At 34.0% G+C, this 26,368-nt stretch overlaps 1 protein-coding gene across 2 annotated transcripts in view; it reads left to right on the plus strand.

The window, feature by feature from the left end:
• The window catches only part of LOC139525461 (fibroblast growth factor receptor 4-like), a 225,506-nt gene that overhangs the window by 117,095 nt on the left and 82,043 nt on the right, over positions 1-26,368 (plus strand). For both annotated transcript variants that reach the window (XR_011664899.1, XM_071320811.1), the window contains exons 15-16: positions 7,952-8,062; positions 8,672-8,850. Coding sequence is in view for 1 of the 2 variants with exons in the window: in XM_071320811.1 (XP_071176912.1) it covers positions 7,952-8,062; positions 8,672-8,850 (290 nt within the window). In the remaining variant the exon portion in view is untranslated. The remainder of the gene's footprint in view (positions 1-7,951; positions 8,063-8,671; positions 8,851-26,368) is intronic.

A 26,368-nucleotide genomic window follows, 5' to 3' on the forward strand; every position in this document is an offset into this window, starting at 1 on the left:
GTTTTGTGTGAAATTTGTTATAAATATGCTGCAATTTTAGGTGACGATTACCTACCGTCAAAGTGGTTTTATACCTAATTTCTGTCAAGCAGGATGAAGGGTCAGTCATAGTCGTTTATTCTTCCCGCGTAGAAAAAAAACGCGGGTTTTTTTCAATAAGCTTCGAGTTTCGATATACGTATGACCGAAAAAAAACCGAAGGACTGTGTATACACCTTATCGCTATTCGACGGCCATTACTGGATATCACACAGGTTCCTGTAAAATTTTGACGTCATAAAACAAAATATCTGACACCACAATTGAAAAGTGATTATTGTACGCGTCAAAAGTTCAAGCGGCCGGGTCAGCCGGGATTAGCGATAAGGTGTATTGACTTGATTACTTTTTACTGCAACATTTTTTATGCTTGTCTCGAGACAGGAACGGGTTTGTTTTGTTTATGTTATTTTTACGTCGGATAATTTTTACTTTTATACAGATGCTGGTTAATTGTTTGGTGACTTTTACATGTTTTTTTTTAATTTTTATTTTACAAAATTGATCGTTTATATAAATATACAGTGTTCATTTCCATTGTTTAACCCAAGCGTACATTTTAGATAAATAAATTGAATGAAAACTACGGTTCCTAATATGTGCATTGGGATTAAAAATTCGATATGTATCATTACTTTCTTTTGTTTACAACTCTGTCTTGTATTGTTCTGGTTGTACTAATATTTCAAATATTCAATTTCATGACTGTATCATGTGTTTCCATAATTTTACCATAGTACTATCATATGGTTGGGTTAAAAATTAATGGTAAACCCTAGTCTTTAGTGCTTACCATTTTAATTTATTGACATAACTGCACGACTCGATTCTCTATTGATAGTTGTAAGATAATCGTTGCAAAGAATCCTGTTAATCTTTTGTGAAAGACGGTTTTAATTTTGCAGTGTTGGGAGAGTTTATGTTCTATTTTGAAGGCAACTGTAGTGACCTGCAATACAAGTACCGTTCCATTTGAGTTTAGTTATATGTCTTGTGTTTCTGTCTCTGACCTTGGTTTTCTGTATTTGGCATGTGTAGTGCATCATGACATAAGACATTGTTACGTGTACCATGATGAACTTTCGTGCATGACTGCTGTGTATATTTTTGACATGGAACTATTGACCAGAATATGACTTTTTGACTCTTGACCTATGCACGTTAGGTATGTCATCGGGATACAGTGTGTGTATTACCTTGACCTCAAAATATAATTTGCAATTGACCTTGCTTCTGAATATGTGGCATGCACATGCATTGTCATAAGATGGTGAGTCTAGTAGCAATAGAATCTTCATGTGAGCTTGAACTTTGGCCTCAATGTACAACTTGTATATTTTGTTTGAATTAAATGAGGAATTGTCTGATTGGCACTCATACCACATCTTACTATATCTATTTTAGATATAAAGATATATTTGTTAGTTTTGTGTAGCACGATTACCCTTTCCTCAAAATCTGCTTTGTGTTTTTTTTTATAAGGAACTCTTGACCAGACTATGACTTTTTGACTCTTGACCTCTGCATAGTGGGTGTGTCTCTTGGTATGATTACCTTGACGACAAGTCAGGAGTCTCTGTTTTTTGTTTAATTGTACGTTTTTAATTGTAAGTTCAGTTTTATGTTTTGGAGTTTGAACTGTACACACTTTGTTTAGGGGCCATCTGAAGCCCACCTCCGGTCGAGGGATTTTCACGCTTTGTTGAAGACCCATTGGTGGCCTTCGACTGCTTTCTGCTCTTTTGTCATGTTACTGTCTCTTTTTCACATTCCACATTTTCATTCTCAATTTTTAAGAATGTTAGGTTCAAATGAAAACTAAATCCTTTAATTTCCGTGAAAAACTTGAGTGGGTCTCGTTGGGGTCTAAGCGTGACACGGGATTGCTGACTTTTTGTAAGCGCTACACGTGAAAGTCAAATTATTGTGCCGTGAAAACGGGAATTGAAGTCTAGCGGGACACGGGAATTTACAAAAAAATGAGAATTGCTTACGTACATAGTGTAAGCGGGAAACGTTAATCTGACAAAACAGTAAGCGGGATCTGGGTTCAGAACCCCAAACGAGATCCCCATTAGAGAGAACATTTACATTTACATTTAGTAGCACCATGTGCTGCCAGTTGTGATATATAATGCAACATCTTGTAATCATTTTACCTTAGATTTCATTTCATTTCATGGACATGCAGATATGGATAGTCTGTTTTTACATCTTAAAAATCCACACAGAAGGTATACGCATATCAATAAACTGAACTCAATGCAAAGAACCTTTAAAGTACACTTAGACAGAGAGCTCAATCTAGTGAAACACTTTCTTATGCTGGTCACATGTAACTTGAAATATCGTTGTCTGTTACCAAACTGCACCGAGATCCTGAAAAAATATGCAGGTTAAGTCTAGAAGTAGAATTCAATGGAAGTAAATAAGCTGTTTACTTAATTAAAAATAAAGGTAAAATATGTCAATTGGCCACAATTGCCCCTACTTGTGAAAAAAACATCAGTAAACATCCAAATATAGATGCAGAATTCACGTTATTTTGACCGTTTTGTGACAATAAGCATCATGCATAAGTTTCAAAATATTTGGTTAAGACAAACTGAAGTTGAAGAACGGTAACAACTGATTCAACATTTTTCCTATCTTAAGGCTCCGTGTTGACATTTGTATCATTAGTACTCGTACCAAATCTTCTTCCATCTAATGACTCATGAACAGTAAAAGTAACGCCACCCAATATCGAACTTCATAGATCTGTGTTATGGGGTAATAAGCATTGCGTATAAGGTTTATAACGTTTGATTGAGTAAAACTTAATTAAGAGAACGGAAACGAAAAATTCAGCATTTTCTATGTTTTTATAGGGGCACGAATTCTCATTAACGGTAAAAGTGACGCAACCAAATTTCATATTTTATTTTGTGTTGTGTGGTAATAAGCATTGTCCCAGGTTAGGGGGATGGTGGGGATCCCGCCTTATTCGGTATGTATGTGCCGGTCGCATGTCAGGAACATGTAATTCAGTGTTTGTCGTTTGTTTATGTGTTGCATATTTGTTTTTCGTTAATTTTTTGTTCATAAATTTGTCCGTTTCTATGCTCGTTTGAATTGTTTTACATTGTCATTTCGGAGCCTTTTATGGGTGACTATGAGGTATCATGACCTTTGCTCATTGTTGAAGACCGTATTGTGACCTATAGTTGTTAATTCCTGTGTCATCTGATCTCTTGTGGAGAGTTCTCATTGGCACTCGGGCCATATTAGGTAAAGGTTGGGGATCCCGTTGACAAATTTAACCCCGCCTTATTCTGTATGTATGTGCCTGTCCCAAGTCAGGAGCCTGTAATTCAGTGATTGTCGTTTGTTTATGTGTTACATATTTGTTTTTTGTACATAAATTAGGCCGTTAGTTTTCTCGTTTGAATTGTTTTACATTTTCATTTCGTATCTGACTATTGTGTATGGACTTTGCTCATTGTTGAAGGCCGTATGGTGACCTATAGTTGTTAATATCTGAGTCATTTGGTCTCTTGTGGAGAGTTCTCATTGACACTCATGCCACATTTTCTTTTTTATATAATGTATAAGTTTTGTAGTATTTCCCAATATTGGTTGAGGCAAACTAAAGTTAGGAGAACGGGACTCATTTTTTGGGATGTTCGGGAAGGACGGACTAGGGTAACACCTTATGTCTCTCCACTAAGGCACCAACACAGAAGTTCTGACTATTGTGCTGGTAATACTCATCCCACTGGCACTGTCAATAACACACACAGTTTTATTATAAAATATTTAATCTTAATTTTGATTTCTTTTTTTTTTTGGGCCGAATGATTATATGCATCCCCTTGACAAATTTATTGTACATATACATTTTTGTAATATTTTATAGATTATTTTTCAACTAATTAAAGCTTACGGCAAACTTAAATTGATCATCTCTTTCTTTTTATATGTCTTTTAACATTTTGTTTTGAACAAAACAATTTGTTACATATTCTTCACATGTATTTCTATCGAATACGAATACGAATACTTTATTTCTCATAAAACTACAATTACATAGTTATAGAGAACAAATCTGGCATTATTACAAAGCCAATTGAATAATATTCAGTCGAACTCGAAAATAAATATGCAATCATTCAAATATATATGCAAGTCGTTAACTGGTCAAGTGGCTTGATGCACATATCGTCGGCAAATTGAACGACATGTCGTTTTAGAACTTCTAGAAATATTAACGAAAATAAGGGATGAGTAAAGAAAAATAAATGAAAACAGAACGACTGAATTAAATAAAAGGATGTTCGATATACTACACAGACGCAACGTCAGATATTGCTACCATTTAGTGTAACAGAAATAAACGTTTTAATGGATCCAAACCTTCTCCCTTTTTCTGAAACAATAGCATAACATCACAACATAGAAAAACACACGATAAAATATCAATTGGCAGACATACACAATCAAAAAACGTAAATTAATACACTATGAACGAATAAATTAGTAAACATGTTCCCTATGATATGATCTTAAGTTATTATTTTAATGTCAAATCAGAGTTTTTACCCCAATTACACGGTCCACTAAACATAGAAAATGATAGTGCAAGTGGGGCATCCGTGTACTATGGACACATTCTTGTTTTTTTTTCTTTCTTAAGTACTGTTCGTTGTACAGTCCTGTGAAAAAGCCTATTAATATCATGGTCGAAGTGTGTATAAAACCTCGTGATATATTTCCAAAGCTTTTTAAAGCAAGTACTAAAACTTCAAGTAAAATTGTTCTAAAAAAAATACGTTTTTCATGGATGTCTGCTCCAGTAAAATTTCGGATCCATTACACGCTCACTCACCAAAAATATTTCAATATGCGTCATCAAACGTGTATGATTTTAATCTTCAATATGAAACGTTAGAAATGTCAAATAGTTTTAGAGGTTGAAAATGCTTGCTAGAAAGTAAATAAAAAATAGACATTTCAATAGAAACAGCTAATTTTGTTCTCGATGTTTTACTTACCAACAGTACATAACTATAATTTAAATACTACGTTGAAGACGTGCACCAAAGGTACAAAAAAAAAAAGATGAACGGTACACAAAGCTCAACGTCCGGAATCAACCAAACGTTGGTTATACCCGTGTATATTCATGTCAGCATCTACAAATAGCTTGCATTTTAATTTTCAAATGTCATAAACAATAAAGTCATTTAAAGACTATTTTCAGATGTTGCTTGTAGAATTATAATATAAAGCAACAATCATGAAAACTCACTTTTTTGCACTTTCAGTGATAACGCAGAGACATGTCTCTGGATAATGCATCGCATTTATAGTTAAAATGAACCGCATTCAATGAACGATATTACGGATGCAGATGTTTTAATTACACTTGTTTTGGACTTTTATCCTGTTATTATACATTTAAAAGTTATATTCTATTGAATTTGTGATAAAAAATACATTCAACTCAGTTACTAGTATTTTGTATTTTCAGAAAGTAAACATTATTCAGTCTTTTCCTTCATCCTTTATTCTACAGACTTTAGTAGAAATACTCAAATACTATGGCAAGCCGTTCTCGTCAAAACTATGTTTAAACCCTTTTTTCGAAAAAAATACACACTGAGATTTAAAAACCTAAAATAACACACTGAGAAATCGAAATTACACACTGAGATTTAAAAAAATAAAAAAACACACACTGAGAATTCAAAATTACACACTGAGATTTAATAAAACACACTGAGATGAAATAAATTGAAAAACACACATTGAGAATTGTTAATTACACACTGAAATTTCAAATATACACACTGAGATTAATATGTAAATTACTAATGAATATTCATGAGATGAATAATTCAACAGATTAATATCTTGATCTCAAGAACTCTTGTCATTATAATGAAATGCGATTCCTTCAACCAACATTCGTAATAAATTTCAAGACTTAACATTGTCATATTCATAAGTTTGTTGCCTATAATTCAGATCATTTTCAAAAGTCTTCCAACTGTTTCCCTGATTTCGCTAGTTAATCTTTTATATTTTTGTTACGTTTATATGCTATAATAGACACTTGAGTAAAAATTTCACTGCATTTTTTTGCAGATTGTTCCAATGTTTTCTTATAATTTTAATAAAGTTTTTAACCATTTGGTTATATTTTGTAATAAGAGTAAGTGGGTATTTTTCTTGTTCTTGTATTTCTAAAGTTTTTTTTATTAATAATTTGGAACTAAATCGAAAGACTAACGAGTTCTGTCCCCTTGTTGTTTTAAGCTTGTAATAGATTCAGATTAAGTATGCTAATTAGATATGTGCGCATAAAAAGTGCGCACAAATCTCAGTGTGTAATTTTAAATTCTCAGTGTGTAATTTTAAATTCTCAATGTGTAATTTCAAATTCTCAGTGTGTGTTTTCAGTTTATTTATTCTCAGTGTGTCTTTTTGAAATCTCAGTGTGTAATTTTCAATTCTCAGTGTGTAATTTTCAATTCTCAGTGTGTAATTTTCAATTCTCAGTGTGCGTTTTTCATTTTTGTAATCTCAGTGCGTCTTTATGAAATATCAGTGTGTAATTTTTAATTCTCAGTGTGTAATTTTCAATTCTCAGTGTGTAATTTTCAATTCTCAGTGTGCGTTTTGAAGTTTTTAAATCTCAGTGTCCTTTGTTGTAATTCTCAGTGTGTAAATTTTTCGAAAAATAGTTTAAACATAGTTTTGACGAGAACGGCTTGCCATAAAATACGACAATAAAAATTAACTACTATATAGCTAGTAACTTGATTCGCATTTATATACACTGCAAAAGTGTGTAATAAGTTCATGCAAAATGTCTCTAATTTGCCTTCTTGAACACAAGGACAACTCCCTTATGTTAATCAGTATTGCCACCTTCTCCTCTTTTAATGTTTATCTTTTATCCCACTCATAAGAAAAAAGTAAAATCACAAAAATACTGAACTTAGAGGAAGATCAATTGGGAAAGTCCATAATCACATGGCAAAATCAAATAACAAAACGCATCAAAAACGAATGGACAAGAACTGTCATATTCCTGATTTGGTACAGGCATTTTCAAATGTAGAAAATGGTGGATTAAACCTGGTTCTATAGCGCTAACCCTCTCACTTTAATGACAGTCTCATCAATTTCCGATATTTTTACATTGATGCGTTAAATAAACAGACACAATAAATAAAATAGTCAAAATATGGGTACATCAGTCATCATCGTTTAACAATTTTAAAAGGAACAATTTAACAGAACACAAAAAACATCTACTATCTACGAACACATTTATTGATTTGAGTGTCTGACGTCAGAAAATTTTATACGTCACATAAATTTGTCGTTCAATGTGCGTACAAACAATTTTAAAATTTGCATTGGAATGTTAGCATACAGGGTTAAAAAATCAAAAGTATGTAAGAATAAATTTAAGAAATAGACCGAGATTTAAACTAGTCCAAAAGTTATATATAGAATTTATAAGAATCCAAAAATAGTTAATTTGAGTGTCTGACGTCAGAAAATTTTATACGTCACATATAAGAAGTTATAATTTATTGAACATATCTTATTATAATCATAAAAAAATGTGTGCATGATAACTGTTTCAAATCCGAGATGACCTGTTACCATGGCAACAGGGACACAAACAATATATTTGTCATCATATTTCTTGTACGTTTATCGATAGCTATCAACTAAAAAAAATTAAGAAAATCTCAGATTATGAATACTGCAACTTCGAAAGGTTTACAAAGATTTGCTATAACTGATTAAAATGATTCTATTTTTATATCTCGTTGCAAATGCCCATTTTAACTAGTATCCTATTCAAATAGAAATATTTATATTGATGAAATTAAACTTTTTACATTGAAAGGTTCATCTTCTGATTGCGAGAAAGAAGATCTTATTCAGGAATTGGACGTTATGAGAAAGATTCCTAAACATAAAAATATTGTTTCATACTTAGGATGCTGTACAAAACAAGGTATGTATTGTTGAAAAAAAGAACACTTATACAATTTCTTATAGAAAAGGTCACCAAATAACGTTAAACGTTACGGTTGTTAGGTTAAGGATTTTGAACTCTACAAAAAATAACCCACTTACATAGTTATAAAAGTTTAAATGTAAATTACTACAAGAGACAGACAAAAAACATAGGAACACTATAACTGATTAGTCAAACATAAACTGACAACGCATTGACCAAAGGATCATAAAAGACCAAAATGACAAACAACAGTAAACAAAAAACGTTGAAAAAAACAATCAAAATTAATTCTTAATTTTCAAGAACTTTAGATGTGAATAAAACTGCGTAACACGGATGGTGTCGCATCTTTTTTGACAAAGAAATTGCACTTGTTACTCTGTGTCCGAAATTTTCGAAATAGCCATATGAAGGTCAATTTTGCCAAGAAATTATGCTCATCACAAGAGTTTTCTCCAAAATGTCGCTATTTCTACACCAATGTAAGAAATAAATTTATTTCTTCCTATTATCTTGGATGTTATAACCAGGAGGTTCTGCTGTAAAAACTAGATGGCCCTGTCATCTATTTTCTTTTAATATTGACTTGTTTCCGTATTAAAGATCCTGTGTATATTTTGATGGAATATGTAAAGGGAGGCAATCTGCAATCATATTTACGAAAATGTCGACCAAGTCAACAGACTGCAACCAGTGAGGAGATTTTGCCACCTAGTGCGAAAGACTTGAAAATGATTTCATTAGGAGTAGCTAGAGGGATGAGTAATTTACATACAAGTGGAGTGAGTAAATTATTGTGAAAAATACAATCATTGACTTTTAACTTCTCTATGAAAGGGTCAGAGTGCAGTCACATGCAAATATACAGAAGTCAATTATTTTGTATCTGTATTTATTTGGTTCTATATTTATTTTGTCATTTTACCAAACTCAGTTTATTATGAATTTACAAATTGTAATCTTCAGTTGCATTCCCTGTAAATTTTAAATTAAAAAACGTATATCGCTTCAGAAATCTCTTACCAACCTTTTTATGCATGTAAATACAAATAATGAGATGTGGCATGGTCCATTTCTGCCATTTGAAGGTCAAATGGAGTATTTGTAAGCAATTATAGGCAATCATATGTCCTTCAATAATTAGAAAGCGAATACCATCAATAGTCGGCTATGAAAAGCCGGAAATAGTGTCCAAGATAACTTTTGTTAGGAAAAGATCACCCGGATTCTGTTATGATAATAAAATTAACGGTACCAATTTTGTTACATGCACTTACATGGAGTAAAAGATACATGTAAGAAAAGAAAATGTAACAATATGTTCGATTATCAAATGTTTTACCTGGGTTAATATGTATTGTTAGAACCCTGTCGAAAAGCGGGTCGCCCTTTAGTGATCAGTCCGTAACCTATTGTGTATGCTCTATATATAGAGAAGTGTTAATTTCATACTTGATACAAGACATGTATACTAACCAGCTTGAGGGTGTGTCATAATGAGTATTAAACTTTCAAAGGTCAAAGGTCAAGATCGGAAACTTTGATTTCAGTTGACAACCCCATGTCCTATATGAAAGATTTTTTACCACACTTTATTTACAGCGAGGTTCGCAGAGATGACTTCCATCTCTATGATGCCCATTTCTTCTAGGTAAGGAACATAAATTAAAAATAATTAAAAGAACTATTTGAATTGATTAATAGGTTATTAGAATACCTGGTCATAAACCTGATTTTTAACTTTAGATATTTCAAATATACACGGGAAACTCTACATAAAAATTTACGACAAAAGGAATGATTTTCGTTACCTGTTGTTAATTTTCCTTTTTTGGGTGATGATTTTCCTTACGGTGTTTATATATCACAACTCGTTCGCTATGCCCGCAATGTAGTAAGATATACGTTTGCAGAAAGGAAAAGGTAACAACAAATTCGTTTATCAAATGTGTCGTAGGTTAAGATGTATAATTCTTCTAAGTTAGGAACACATAAATTGATTATTTGTGAATCTGAAGTCAAACCAATTGAATTTATGTAGTTTGACATTTAATTTCAACAAACGCAAATGTATTTTCTAATCCAAAAAAGTCACTGCACAAATTAATTCAAAATCTCCGTTTTATATTTTTGCGCGAGATAATCACGTGAATTTATATATATATATATATATACATATATATATGTTCCAGACCATTTGAGTATTTGGACCGTACGCGTACGGACAGGACCGTATGCGTATACTCGTACTATCTAGTAATGTATTTGGACCAAATTGGGTTATTTTTAGACAAACATTTATCAAAAAGCTTTTATTGAGTTTTACAAATTAACATTATTACAATTAAATGAATAAGTGAACATCAAATCAATTGAAATTAAATGATTCTCAATTTAATTTTCTATCTAAATCCTATTTTGGCACTTGCCCGAGTGACACTTGCTGCCACAAAAAAAACGTCAGATTTCTTCTATTTGTATGTGTTGTTCATTGTTGTTCCTTCGTTTTTGTATATCTTGCTTGCAAGAGGAAAGCTTCCTTTGTTTTGCAGCAGCATGCAATGAAATTATATGTGTTCTCCAATGTGCAGTTTCAATTTTCTGTTTCAAAAGTTCTATATCAGTCATATCATAACAGGAGTTCAATATGCCAAATTCTCTTGAAAGTTTGTTCAAACTTGCCTTTTTGCCAATAACATCATCAATTCTACATAACAATCGGGAAAAATCTCCCGATGCCCTATCAACAACTTTTATTCTCACAGTAACAGAGATACTTCTTTCAATCGTTGCATTAGTTTTCGATACTGTTTCTCATTGTATTTTCAACAGTTTTTTTTATAATTTCTGTCAAGTATCCTTCGTATTTTGTCTTGAATCGTCATTTGTCCGTCGTCCGTTGTCATGGTACATTTGCTGTCCTCAGAAAGGTCAGTTATAATGTCATTAAATCATCAACTGCCTCGTCCTCGTGTGCAGGTCTGTAGTCTGTAACATCATATGTCTCTGTAAATATTTCTGACTTTTCGTTGTTGTTTTCGGGTATATTGAACAGTTCCTGTCTTTAGGCCTCATCATATGTCTGTGAGTCGGTGAAAGTTTCTGTCTGTCTGTCTGTGGGTCAGTCTCGTTATCCAACAGTAAGTCTATCGAGTTTTCTGCCTGTGAGTCGGTCTCGTTTTCTGTCTGTGAGTTGGTCTCGTTTCCGCTTGTGGTGAGTCAGTGTCGTTATTAGTCTGTAAATCGGTCTCTTTTTTGGTCTGTGCGCCAGTCATTAAGTCCCCGTCTGTTTCAAACAGGTACTCTACTTTTTCTTCGTCAATGAACTCCTCAATCTATTGCAAACATACATAAATAACACCATTAGCCTTTTGATCAAATTCAGCTTCAAAAGGCGTTATTTTAATACTAGAATGACACTGTGTGTTCAGTGAATACTGTATCTCATACAGAAACCAAAGCCATCCTGAGCTCGGTTTGTCTGCTATCTTCCAGACCATATGCATATTTGTACCGTACTTTTTCGAAATACCCATACGGTACTCTACGCAAACGGTATGCCTAGTTTTAAGAATTTGGTCAATTTTATTAGATACAAATTTAAAATACAGCTCAACATGATTGAAATCTCTAATTAACATAAAAACTAAAAACTAAATATTTGAACCACTCGAAAAAAACACGTTAATTTAATCGCTTAATCTTCTATATTTAAAATGTCAGTAATACAGGAAATTAAACACTGTACTTTAAAATTGAAGTTATCGAAAATAATCATATTGTTGGAAGAAAAGTTTTTAGAAGATTTAGGAACTTTATTCAAAAATTCCTTCATGTGCATTTAGCATAATAAAATTCTTACGATATGTGTTATATAAAAATTTCGCCACGCTTAATTGTCACTGCAAATCGTAAAACAGAAGGATCTTCATAGCATCGGTTGCCGCAAGAAAAGAAAGCTTGTTTCTTGCTAGCAAGAGATGACAATACAAAGGAACATGCATAAACGAAACATGTTTATGTAAAAGATTTGACGTTTCTGATAGCAGCAAGAGTCACCCTGGCTAAGAGTTCAAAAAATAAGATTCAGAAAGACAGTTGAATTATATGTTTTTTAATTCTAGTTCATTTATATGTTTTTGAGTTTAGTGTGACCTTCATTTTCACTGAACTAGTACACAACTTTATTTAGGGGACAGCTGAAGACCACTTTCGGGTGTGGGATTTTCTCGCTGCGTTGAATATCAATTGGAGGCCTTAGGCTGTTGTCTACTCGTTTGTCGGCTTGTTATCTCTTTGCCATATTCCCCATTTCTATTCTCAGTTTTGATCAAATAAATATATTTTTTTCGACTGATTGAATTACCACTTATGCCCGCGTCACACTGTCCCGATTTTTATATACGATGGACACCCGAATGCAAAAATTGTAAGTTCGTACGAAGTTGGTCCCGATGTCGTTAAAATACCAAATAGTTATCAAAAGTACCAGGATTATAATTTAGTACGCCCGACGCGCGTTTCGTCTACATAAGACTCATCAGTGACGCTTATATCAAAATATTTATAAAATCAAACAAGTACAAAGCTGAAGAGCATTGAGGACCCAAAATTCCAAAAAGTTGTGCCAAATACGGCTAAGGTAATCTATGGCTGGGATAAGAAATCCTTAGTTTTTCGAAAAATTCAAAGTTTTGTTAATGCCCGCGTCACAATGTACCGATTTTTACGCCGATGGCTACACGATTATGGAAATTTTCAAAATCGGGACTGATCGTATCCAGATCGGGCTATTCGTAGTGCCATCTTTAACCATCGAAGAACCATCGGCCACTTTTTCTAGCCTTCGGGGACAACTTCGGGAAGGGTTCTAAATTTTTTAACATGTTAAAAAATCCCCGAAGGTGCGTCCGATGTTGAGAGTTCGTATTGAGTTCGTATCACCATCCTCGCCATCGTAATGTCACCGGGAATGTATCTTTGAACATCGTATTGCATTCGTGTTTCCATCGTTACCATCGGGCAGTTTTGACATTACGATGTCTACACGAATGAATTACGAAGATACCCGAAGGTCTTACGACGATGGCAACACGACTTCGTGAAGACCTCGTAATCCCGTCGTGTTGCCATCGAATAAAAGTACGAAGGTGACAAGATGAAACTACGACGGCAATAAATCCCGCTAAATGTAAGTTAATTTGCGCGCTAAAATACATTTAAAGTGCCATGCACGATATGCACTGGGCAGTCTAATACGACAGTTAAGAAAGACGTTCACAAAATATGGAGCTCATATAAGATTCTATGAGAAGAAGAAAGGCGACAGCGTTGTTTCTTTTAATTCAAATGGATCAAGAAGAGCAGCTATTACAGGCTCATGCTTTCCCCACATCCTTCCTTTTGTCTATATTATTATGATATTCTCGTGGAAAGAGCTCTTTTTGAATAAAAGGGATCAACGAACCCATTACCTTACCTTCAAGATAGATCAGTAAACATGGGCATAATTATGGGTGATTATTCAGACTAGTGCACACATTTTACAGTTCAAACAAGGCAATGCCGAGCGTGGCATCACCTCGTATGTAACATATTGGGGACAAATATGGACACTATATTTGTATATGACACATGCAGAAAATGGTAAATTGAATATGCATATTTGATACATAAACTATTTTTTTAGAAATCAACCAAAACATTCAGTAACTGGAAATACCTTTAATATTGTCTTTAGAACCAGCAGGTAAAAAAATGAGCAACCAAATTCCTGTGTATTATGCTATTTCAAGGAGAAAAAACAAGTCCATCTGCATGACCTTAACCTTTGGCCTTAAACGTAAAAAATGTCAGATCATTACAAGGAGGAACAATACACCAAAGGTGGTTAAAATCTTTTGAAGCATATTGGTTTTAGAGTGTCCACAAGGGTGATATTGCCTTGTGTTACAATTACCAATGTGACCTTGACCTTTGAACTTTAAAGTCAATAGCGCTTAAGATATTCTTAACGAGTAACACCATACCAAATTTTGAGCATTTTGGTTCTAAAGTGTTCATAATAATTTTATCTACACGCAACTTATGATCTTATGACTAAACCAGAAATTAAATGTACAATATAATATATATTCAATATTGATCAAACAATTTAAAACGCGTGATGCCTTCGACATATAATTTAAATGCATCGATAAGACATCGTATGGCCATCGCGCCATCATCGTAATCCATCGTGTAGTCTTCGTAATCCATCTTGTAGCCTTCGTGATCCATCGTGTAGGCTTCGGCTGAGATATGAAGCTTAAATACCCGTCTTCGGTTAACCTTCGGATGTCCATCTTTTGCTATCGTATATAATTTCGGCACCATCGTATAGACTACGTTATTCATCGTACTTGCTTCGGTCAGTTTTTGGTATTTTAACGAGATCGGGACCAACTTCGTACGAACTTACAATTTTCGCATTCGGGTGTCCATCGTATATTAAAATCGGGACAGTGTGACGCTGGCATAACAGGAAAAGTGACCGAGGCAAGTACGATTAATAACTAAGTCTATACGATGGTGCCGAAATTATATACGATAGCAAAAGTTGAACATACAAAGGTTAACCCAAGACGGGTATTTAAACTTCATATCTCAGCCGAAGTCTACACGATGGATTACGAAGGCTACACGATGGATTACGATGACGGCGCGCTGGCCATACGATGTCTCAAAGACGTCGTGTACAGCTTACGATGCATTTAAATTATATGCCGAAGGCATCACGCGTTTTAAATTATTTGATCAATATTGAATATATATTACTAGTATATTGTACATTTCATTTCTGGTTTAATCATTAAGACGGAAGTCCGTGGGCTTGAAGGGTAAAACTTGACTCTGAGTCTCTGCATATAAGTGTGCTATAAACAGTTTCGAATTAATGCCCGCGTCACACTGTCCCGATTTTTATATACGATGGACACCCGAATGCGAAAATTGTAAGTTCGTACGAAGTTGGTCCCGATCTCGTTAAAATACCAAAAAGTGACCGAAGCAAGTACGATGAATAACGAAGTCTATACGATGGTGCCGAAATTATATACGATAGCAAAAGATGGACACACGAAGGTAAACCGAAGACGGGTATTTAAGCTTCATATCTCAGCCGAAGCCTACACGATGGATCACGAAGGCTAAACGATGGATTACGAAGGCTAAACGATGGATTACGATGATGGTGCAATGGCCATACGATGTCTAAAAGATACGAACAGAATTTCGACAACATATCGCTTCTGTACAAGTCTGCCATGCATGGCGGGAAATCGATCTTTTTGTCTAATTCTTATAAAACTTAGTTTATTATCCCCTCGGCTTCTACGTGTAAGTCGCGTGTAGATGAAATTGTTATGGACACTCTAGAACCAAAATGATCAAAACTTTGTATGGTGTTACTCGTTAAGAATATCTTAAGCGCTATTGACTTTAAAGTTCAAAGGTCAAGGTCACAGTGGCAGTTGTAATACAAGGCAATATCACCCTTGTGGACACTCTAAAACCAATATGCTTCAAAAGTTCCTCCTTGTAATGATCTGACATTTTTTACGTTCAAGGCCAAAGGTCAAGGTCATGCAGATGGACTTGTTTTTTCTCCTTGAAATAGCATAATACACAGGAAATTGGTTGCTCATTTTTTTACCTGCTGGTTCTAAAGACAATATTAAAGGTATTTCCAGTTACTGAATGTTTTGGTTGATTTCTAAAAAAATAGTTTATAAATATATGCATATTCAATTTACCATTTTCTGCATGTGTCATATACAAATATAGTGCACGGTCCATATTTGTCCCCAATATGTTACATACGAGGGGATGCCACGCTCGGCATTGCCTTGTTTGAACTGTAAAATGTGTGCACTAGTCTGAATAATCACCCATAATTATGCCCATGTTTACTGATCTATCTTAATAAAGGTAATAATGGGTTCGTTGATCCCTTTTATTCAAAAAGAGCTCTTACCAGGAGAATATCATAATAATATAGACCAAAGGAAGGATGTGGGGAAAGCAACAAATGCGACAAAATATGACATATAGAAAACAAAATGGTTATGGAGTACATTCGTGTGACAACAACTCAGACGATACCTAAAAAATTAGAATAATGAAGAAAAAGTTGGTTTCCTGGTGTATGAGGCGCGTTTATGATTTTCATTATGTTACTTAATATGAAAAATTGACAAAAAATAATATTTTTCTTGTAAAAGTAAATCCTGAGCCTGTAATAGCTGCTCTTCTTGTTCCATTTGAATTAATAGAAACAACGCTGTCGCCTTTCTTGTTCTCATAGAATCATGTGATATGAGCTCCATGTTTTGTGAACGTCTTTCTTAACTGTCGTATTAGACTGACCAGTACATATCGCGCATGGCACTTTAAATGTATTTTAGCGCGAAAATTAACTTACATTTAGCTGGATTTATTGCCGTCGTAGTTCCATCTTGTCGCCTTCGTACTTGTATTCGATGGCAACACGACTGGATTACGAGGTCTTCACGAAGTCGTGTTGCCATCGTAAGACCTTCGGGTATCTTCGTGATTCATTCGTGTAGACATCGTACTGTCAAAACTGCCCGATGGAAACGATGGAAACACGAATGCAATACGATGTGCAAAGATGCATTCCCGGTGACATTACGATGGTGAGGATGGTGAACCGAACTCAATACGAACCCTCAACATCGGACGCACCTTCGGGGATTTTTTAACATGTTAAAAAATTTAGAACCCTTCCCGAAGTTTTCCCCGAAGGCTAGAAAAAGTGGCCGATGGTTAAAGATGGTTAAAGATGGCACTACGAATAGCCCGATCTGGATACGATCAGTCCCGATTTTGAAAATTTCCATTATCGTGTTGTCATCGGCGTAAAAATCGGGACAGTGTGACGCGGGCATAAAAAAAAACTAGGGGTTATTCCCCAACTAAAAATAGACATGGAGGGAAGTCCCTTTTTATCAACATAATTGGTGAAAAAGTATCATGTTTTTTTTGTATTTGGTTGTAAAAATATGTTAATTAACTTCAATCAAAGCAGGTTGAAGATTAAAATAATTTTAAAAATTAGATTAAATTTACATGTTTTGAGGGGAGACAACACTGTAAACAGTCTGGTTTTTTTTGGCAGTGAAAATTGAAAACTTATTTGCAGCAACTGTAGCTCTTTTCGGAGCAGGCGAACGTACAATTTTTTGAAAGACCAGATAAAATCTATGAAATTCATACAATTTTGATAATGAAAAATGTGCAGGTCTCATGTCTTCAGGGGTATGCACATGACCTGATTTCAGGGTTTTTTTTAGCTTAAATTAGGCATTTTTTTCCCAGTTTCTCTGGATAAAACTTTTTTATACTATTAAAAGTACATTATAAACTAGAGAACATTCTGATTCCAGTGATATTTAGTTTTATACAAGTATCTTTATTAATCAGTCCACCACTAAGGGTCACTTGTACATGGTCCTTCAAAATATGACGTCATAGAAAACAAGAACTATCTTTAAAAAAGATATCCGACGTATTTAAATTTGAGTATATGTTTAAAACTATCATTTCGATAACCCTCAGAAGCACAAAGATACCATTTAAATAACGTTTTCTCTGTCTGTGTTCATTATTCTCTGTCATCGTATCTTTCTGTTTACATTCACCAAAACCCCGCGGAAATCTCACATGCGTAGGTGCCTTCTAAAAGTCATGTACGTTCGTACAACAAAGTTTACATTAAAAATTATATAATTGTCCCCAAGGATTTGTATAGTAAGAAGGATTGGAATCTCGTGAACTTTTGCATAGACTGTAGTATAATGTCTAATGCAGCGCGAGATATTGTGAGATTACCCGTGATGCATCTGGAAAATGCTAAACGTGCTCTGATTAATGGCGGACATTTGCATCACTTAAACAAATTGACACCCGATATGTAAGTATTACAATCCATATCTATCAAATTTTATGCTTGAAATAAGAAGTTTAAAATGGTTCTTGTGTAATTAATAACTTTTACAATCGCAGTAAGAATTCACGGTTCCATAGAATTAATTTGCATATTGACCGAAGTGACCCCAACCTATCCCGCCTATTGGGCGGTCCTATCATCATTTTCTATTTTTATACTCCTTCCTCAAAACACGGATATGATTGATAAAATTTATATTTTCTGATAGATATATGATTTCTTCGTGTATTGAGTAAATTTCGTAGTGATTGATGCATTAGTTTTCCAATTTTTTACGTTTCTTTGAGTGGATTACAACAAAAATGTCGTTCTGGAGCGAACATGGGGGTGGCTTGGTAAAAATGAATAAAGTTCTTCAATTGGCCTAGATTAATGTTCAAACATGTTTAAAAACGTAAAACATTGGTGATAAAGTGTATTGAAGAAAGCTCAAACCGCTAAATAAGGGAATTGTGATACTTTTCTGTCTTTAAAAATGAATATGGTTCTCAGATGAATCGCAATTTACCAGGCCTAAATTGGGAGGGGATCCAGTTGTCATAATAATCTGATATTTCTTTCCTGTTTACATGTATACCGAAATGAAATCGTTAAACCATGTGTTTTGAAATAGTTTTACATCAATTTTAACTAGCCATGTTCCATAGAAAACTCCAGTTAGAGTTTGACATATATAATATATAAAGGATGTTCTGTTATCCAAAATATCTAACATTTATTCCTTTTATTGTTACTTTTGATTTTTTTGTCTGTTTGCGACATCTTTTGATCCTACAATATTGCAAAATATTTTATTTTAAAACAATAGAAACATTGCTACAAATATAAATTATTCCTGAATTTGCATAAACCCATAGAAATCTAACATAAATTTTGCAAATATAATTGTTCGAGCAGAGATCCTGAGGTAGTATTGCTATTGTTAAGGACATATTTGATATTGGAATTGTTTAAGCCATATAGCTATAATGACATAATTTACAAGAATAAGACTGAAAATAAAAAAATACAGAAGTTAACATACAAACACATTGTCAACTGTCGTTATACACCTTGCATTACAATGTCCATCAAATAAAACAGTTAAATTATGCTTTTCCGTCAATAGAAACTTGAGTGAAAATCAATAATAATTAGGTTTAAGAATGAATAAAGTCCTTAACCATTACAACATTGTCTATACGTGACAAAAATTAGAACACAACTCGATGCATGTGTACAAAAAATCACGTTCCAATATCGTAAGTGACGAGTAGTAGTAGTAGTAATAGTGGCGAGTACCGAAGTCTCGCCGCGGAAGAGATTACGACAAACTGCGAGATTCCAATCCTTCTTACTATACAAATCCTTGTTGTCCCGAATAAACAGCTGTCACGGATGCAAAAAGCTATTGGAGAAACAATTATTTTAATAAAAATATAAATCTTTGTAAGATCTAGTCAAATATTTATAGTTTTTCACTTGCTTTCCATCACGATATAATTAACGAGACGTTTTTTTCAAACACAACCAAATCACCCATCATGACAGCATTATGTCCAATCACAGAAAGGATTTTCGAGCATGCGTATTCTGTTGCCATAGTTAAGCGTCCTTAAGTTCAAAGGGCACAAACCGAAACTATACCGACTACGTCGGCAAAACTGTTGATTACACCCTAATGCCACTAAAATCAGGGAGAGGGAGAGGAAGAGGAAAAGGGAGGGGTATGAGTCTAGCAGGAAAGTATAAGACCAAAAGAAAAATAGATATAAAAGTGAACTGTAAAATGTGTGCACTAGTCTGAATAATCCCCCATAATTATGCCCATGTTTACTGATCTATCTTAAAGGTAAGGTAATGGGTTCGTTGATCCCTTTTATTCAAAAAGAGCTCTTTCCAGGAGAATATCATAATAATATAGACAAAAGGAAGGATGTGGGGAAAGCAACAAATGAGGCAAAATATGACATATAGAAAACAAAATGGTTATGGAGTAAACATTCGTGTGATAACAACTCAAACGATACACAAAAAAGTCAGAATAATGAAGAAAAAGTTGCTTTCCCTATATACGTGTACCTTCAGTGTGGTGTACGCGGCGCGTTTATGATTTTCATTATGTTACTTGATATTAAAAGTTGACAAAAAAAATTATTTTACTTGTAAAAGTAAATCCTGAGCCTGTAATAGCTGCTCTTCTTGTTCCATTTAAATTAATAGAAACAACGCTGTCGCCTTTCTTGTTCTCTTAGAATCATATGATATGAGCTCCATGTTTTGTGAACGTCTTTCTTAACTGTCGTATTAGACTGCCCAGTGCATATCGCTCATGGCACTTTAAATGTATTTTAGCGCGAAAATTAACTTACATTTAGCTGGATTTATTGCCGTCGTAGTTCCATCTTGTCGCCTTCGTACTTTTATTCGATGGCAACACGACGGGATTACGAGGTCTTCACGAAGTCGTGTTGCCATCGTAAGACCTTCGGATAGCTTTGTGATTCATTCGTGGAGACATCGTAATGTCAAAACTGAATGATTAGGATCGTTATTGGGTGAGACAGTCTTGACAAAGTCCTGTAAACACACTCCGCCGCCGGTACATATATATAGGAAAGATCTGACGAAAAAAAAATAACTTTTTTATTTGCAGTTATTTCCCTTTATCTTTTTTCTACAGGGAGACGGATTAATATAAGGGAAACCTTGTTTCCGAATTCCTTTGTAATATTGTATCACTGTATTTATATGTGTATGTCATGTACATGATTTTTTGAAATAAAATATGTTCAAAATGTCAAAACTGCCCGATTGAAACGATGGAAACACGAATGCAATACGATGTTCAAAGATGCATTCCCGGTGACATTACGATGATGAGGATGGTGATACGAACTCTATACGAACCCTCAACATCGGAAGCACCTTCGGGGATTTTTTAATATGTTAAAAAATTTAGAACCCTTCCCGAAGTTCTCCCCGAAATCTAGAAAAAGTGGCCAATGGTTCTACGATGGTTAAAGATGACACTGCGAATAGCCCGATTTGGATACGATCAGTTCCGATTTTGAAAATTTCCATAATCGTGTTGCCATCGACGTGAAAATCGGGACAGTGTGACGCGGGCATTACTCTATTCACTCTATTACTTGCAAAAATATTGATTAATAAAACTAATAAAAAAAGATTTTGATAAATATTTGTCTAGAATCAACCCAAAATGATTCGAATACATATATGGTCCAGCTCGTGCTAGACCGTATAAGTATAAGTTGAAATACTCATATGGTCTGCAACATATATATTAATCAAGAACAACAATTACGCATTACTAAACCGCATTTGAACGCAAACGGGGTCCAATTTCGATTTGATGAATTCTTATATTATTAATCGTAAACTATTATTTTAGCGATTCATATTTCGTTAAAACTTGATCACATGTTCATTTGTATTTACTCAGGCTGCACACAAATCTGCTATAGTTAGCGTTTCATATGTCAAAAAAGCATATTGCACAGAGAGTACAGCAAGTTACTGAAAATACATTTAAAAAAATCCCAAATAGTCCATTTGCCAATTCCCGTTATTGACCCTGTAACTACAGATCTCTTTTTTTAGTTGACTCCCTTATGACGGACATTGATTTTCATTTACAATGAAGAGTTAGCAGAAAGACCAAATTTATCTGTGCGTAATGTGTGTTATCTTAAAGGTTTTCAAATCTTATAATTACATAAATTTGTTGTTAAGCAAAATACTTTTGACATCTGAAATTATTCTTCATGAAAAATTACTTAAACCGCCGATACATCACTTTCATTTCATCATGCTTTGCTTAGCCAATTTTGTCCGGTATAGAACAAGTCTACGATTGACAAAGGGAAGTAATTTGTTTAAAAAGTGTGAAATAACAGAATCAAATCGGTAGTTGGCAAATAGAAAATTGTCGACACATGCCAATCAAAACGACTTCCTGTGTAAACGGTTTGCAGCAATCATGACGGAAGTTAGAATCGCGTTCCTGGAACAAGATGAAAGGGACGTTATAATGGAAAATATGGAAACAAAAAACACAAAAAGGCAGCAAAACACTGTAGTTAAACTATTCAGGGAATATTTGACAGAGAAAAGCAAGCCGATAGAATTTGAACAGTACAATTTGGAGCGACTGGACGATACATTGGCATTGTTTTATTTGGAAATGAGATGTAAGAAAGGGAAACATAATAAAAAGACAACTTTGCAATCCTATAGACAACGTTTAAATAGAAATGTAGGGACATAGACATTTGCAATGAAGATATAATCTAGGGTTAGCTGCAATTGAACACCACTCTTCCATAGAAGAGAGTGATAAGAAGAAGATTTACTTGTATTTTTTTTTTAAATCTGAAGGATGCACAGCTTTTTGTTATATAAGGTAATTTGTATTTTAGGAATTTTGTTGGAATCGAGCGTCACTGATGAGTCTTTTGTAAACGAAACGCGCGTCTGGCGTAAATACAAAATTTAATCTTGGTATCTATGATGATTTTATTGTATAACACATATGACAACAATTTTAATTCCAAATAAAATGCTTTATCGGTGTAAGAATAAACCTACTGTGAATTTCAAAGACAGGATGACTTCGCTACGCAGGAGAAGAATAACATCATATAACATCGTATACGAAAAATCATATACTAGGTGTACCTTGTGTATAGATGTACATGCATATGTATCATGTATATTATAGCTGAAAATTTTCATTTTCATCCAAACAGTGTGACACTTATAACAATAAACACATGTATACAAAGTCAATAAAATATTTACCTTGTGATCATGGAGAAAAGGACTTATAATTTGCATACAATATTGAAAATTGTGTGTGTCTTTAATATACTTCTGTGTGCATACTGTCCACTATATTTTAAATGACAAAGAATTATGAAATTTCTTCTATATTTAAGGTATTTGTTCACTTCATGCTGCACTTTGGTACACATGGTACAAGAGGGAGGGAAAACCTGACCAATCTTAAAAGAAAGCATTTTGCAATTAAGCGTGGTGCTGATGACAAGTAGTATGTGTGCCAGGTAATTGATGAGCAAACAAAAGAGAACACCAGTCAGAGAGTGCATTATTCTCAGATGGACGAATGTATGACATTACAGGTAACTTGTATCTAAATGTAGTGACCTACAATGAAACTACCCTAATGTTTTTTGCATTAATTAAATGTAACCACACATTATTTTTCTTAGCTTGAACATAACTCGTATTCTTATATATACATACGATGCAATCTAATAATTCTATATTAAACCATTGCATTTTTAAATAAAAAGAAAACAAATGGATCTACCTAACTCTTTTCATTAAGTAATCAGAACCACACACTATTTGTCTTGACCTGATTAAAACAAGGACACATATACATGATTCAATTTCATAATTAATAATCGTTAGTGTGTTAAAAATATATCAACCTACCTACATATCCCCTTTTTTATCCTGTGATTGGAACCACAGTGGCACACATTTTTATATAAGTTTGCCATTTGTACATATTATAATCAAACATTAATAGGCAAATGTGATATTTGTAGTTGGTAAACACAATGTAAATTAGATATGTCGAATATATACATGGGATACCCTACCAAAAACATTAAAGAAATTATTGTAAAGACTCTATATCAAATTTAAAAAAAATGATTTTTCTGCAGAACACTCTTATCTGGTATATTTGTTTTAAATGTTTTACATGCTTTTTCAGATTGCGAAAGATGTCCAGTAAAGTATTATGTGAAATATATCAGAAGGTTGAATCAGAAAAGTGTTAAACTATTTCAACAAGCAAGATTGTACCCATAACGCTATAGTGAGTGACGTTATTGTAGAGGCATTGGCTATCACGACGATTAAACGTATATAGAAAACACAACGCATTTATTGAGATTCTTCAATATTTAAGGTGCCGTGACTGACGGGAAATTGGTTCAACAATGGAAATGAAGATAAAGACAATACGTGCCGGCAACAGAGCAGCAGTGACGAAGCTATGAACCAAATTCGAGGAGCTAAAGGAGAATCCTGACAACGTCGAAATAGAGGAATTCAAAGTCATAGAGGATGCATAAACCCAGAAAAAGAAGATTGTGCATGATTTAAACGGGAAGATGATAGAAGTCTTACACGAGGATCACATAGAACAAGAAATTACAGACGCGGATGAGTATATGTTTAATTTAGACAATAAACGTAGGCAAATACGAAAAATTACTCAAACAAGGAAATCTTCAAACAATACTTCTGATTTAAAAGAAACGTCAACAATGAACGCTTACGCTGAATGCTATATACCTAGATCAAACACTAGTAATACAAACACATCAGCTGTTTACACGCTGAGCACTAGAGAAAGAATTCAATCAGAGGGAAATCCTACCGGAAATCAATCACGCAACTTTGCTGTCCGAAATTCATAATCATACAATACTCAAGAAGAATGTTCGTATATACAACCACCAGCCCAACTACCAAATGTATTTAGTAACAACCATAGATAACCTAAAATAGATTTGCCACATTTTGACGAAAATGTTTTGGAGTGGAGCACATTTTGGGACTCTTACGAATCTACCATACATTTTGATAGTAGGATTTTCTTATCCCAGGCATAGATTACCTTAGCCGTATTTGGCACAACTTTTGGGAATTTTGAATCCTCAATGCTCTTCAACTTTTTACTTGTTTGGCTTTATAAATATTTTGATTTGAGCGTCACTGATGAGTCTTATGTAGACGAAACGCGCGTCTGGCGTACTAAATTATAATCCTGGTACCTTTGATAACTACTTACGCCAATCAAAAAGTTAACTATCTTAAAGCCCATCTTGAGGGAAGAGCCGCGCAAACTATTGAGTGATTCGCTTTGACTAATGAAAACTACGAAACTGCAGTTAACCTTCTCAGAGATCGATTCGGACAACCTAGCAAACTGATACATGGTTACATGAAAGCACTCATGAACTAACACGCACCGACAAATGATGCATTCAGCTTGAGGTCTTACGGAGAAAGATTAGAACGTATGTGCGAGGATGATTAAAATCACTTGGTCAAACACCAGAGATGTATAATTAGCTGTTGGTACCAGTAGTTTTGGACAAGATGTCGATTGACATAAGAAAATATATTGCAAGAGAACACGGGAGGGATAATTTGATATTGGAAAATTGAAAAATCTACAAAAATCAATAACTAAAGAGATTGACATACTTGAAGCTGGAAAAGGAGTCATGGATTCAGACATATTGTACGCCTCTGCATTTTTTATAGGTACGCAATCACATTTATACAAGAGCAAACTCACAGACACACGTAAGAAGGTAATATGCGTACATGTATTTTTATACGACCGCAAAAAAAATGTTTGTGTCGTATAATGCTATCATGTCGTCTGCGTTGTCGTCTGCGTCGTGGTCGACCGAAGACGGATTTAGTTTCCCGACAATAACTTTAGAGTTTTAGTGAATGGATCTTTACAAATTTTTACCAGAAGGTTCAATACCACTAAAAGAAGGTTGGGATTGATTTTTGGGGTTATTGTCCCAATAGTTTTGGAATTAGGGGCCATAAAGGGGGCCCAAAATAAGCATTTTTTTAGTTTTCAAACAATAACTAAGTGTAGGTGTAGGAATCTCTCTGAAAATTAGACCACAAGTTTCCATACCATAGAGGGATAGTTAGTATTGATTTTGCGGGTTATGGTCTCAAAACGTTTGGAACTAGGGACCGAAAAGGGTGCCCAAAATAAGCATTTTTGTAGTTTTCAAACAATAACTTGTGTTTAAGTGTGTGAATCTCTCTGAAATTATACCACGGGTTTCCATACCATGAAGGAATAGTTAGTATTGACTTTGGGGGTTATGGCTCAATTATTTTAGAATTAGGGGCAAAAAAGGGGAAAAACTAAGTTTTTATGGTCACTGGACAATTAAGACAATTTAAAAGCAGTGTAAGGGAGGTAACCATAAACATTTAACATACAATGTTGGGTAATTTCAAATTAACATCCTTTATACTACTTGTTAACTATGTATAAAGAAATGGCAGGTTATGGACTAATTGAAAAAAGGGGGTGGTAGTAGTTTTCAATGGGTTTTTTCAAATTTCTCTAATTTCAAATTTTGGAAAAGTTTGAAGAAGAAATCTTTAATTGATTTGTAAGATCTTGACATTTGTTTAGTGTAAGAAACCCATATAATGTCAAAAATTTGATCATATGCAAATCCAAATTCAGAGCTGTATCAAGC

Source organism: Mytilus edulis, chromosome 5 (assembly GCF_963676685.1).
Source record: "Mytilus edulis chromosome 5, xbMytEdul2.2, whole genome shotgun sequence".
Taxonomy (NCBI): domain Eukaryota; kingdom Metazoa; phylum Mollusca; class Bivalvia; order Mytilida; family Mytilidae; genus Mytilus; species Mytilus edulis.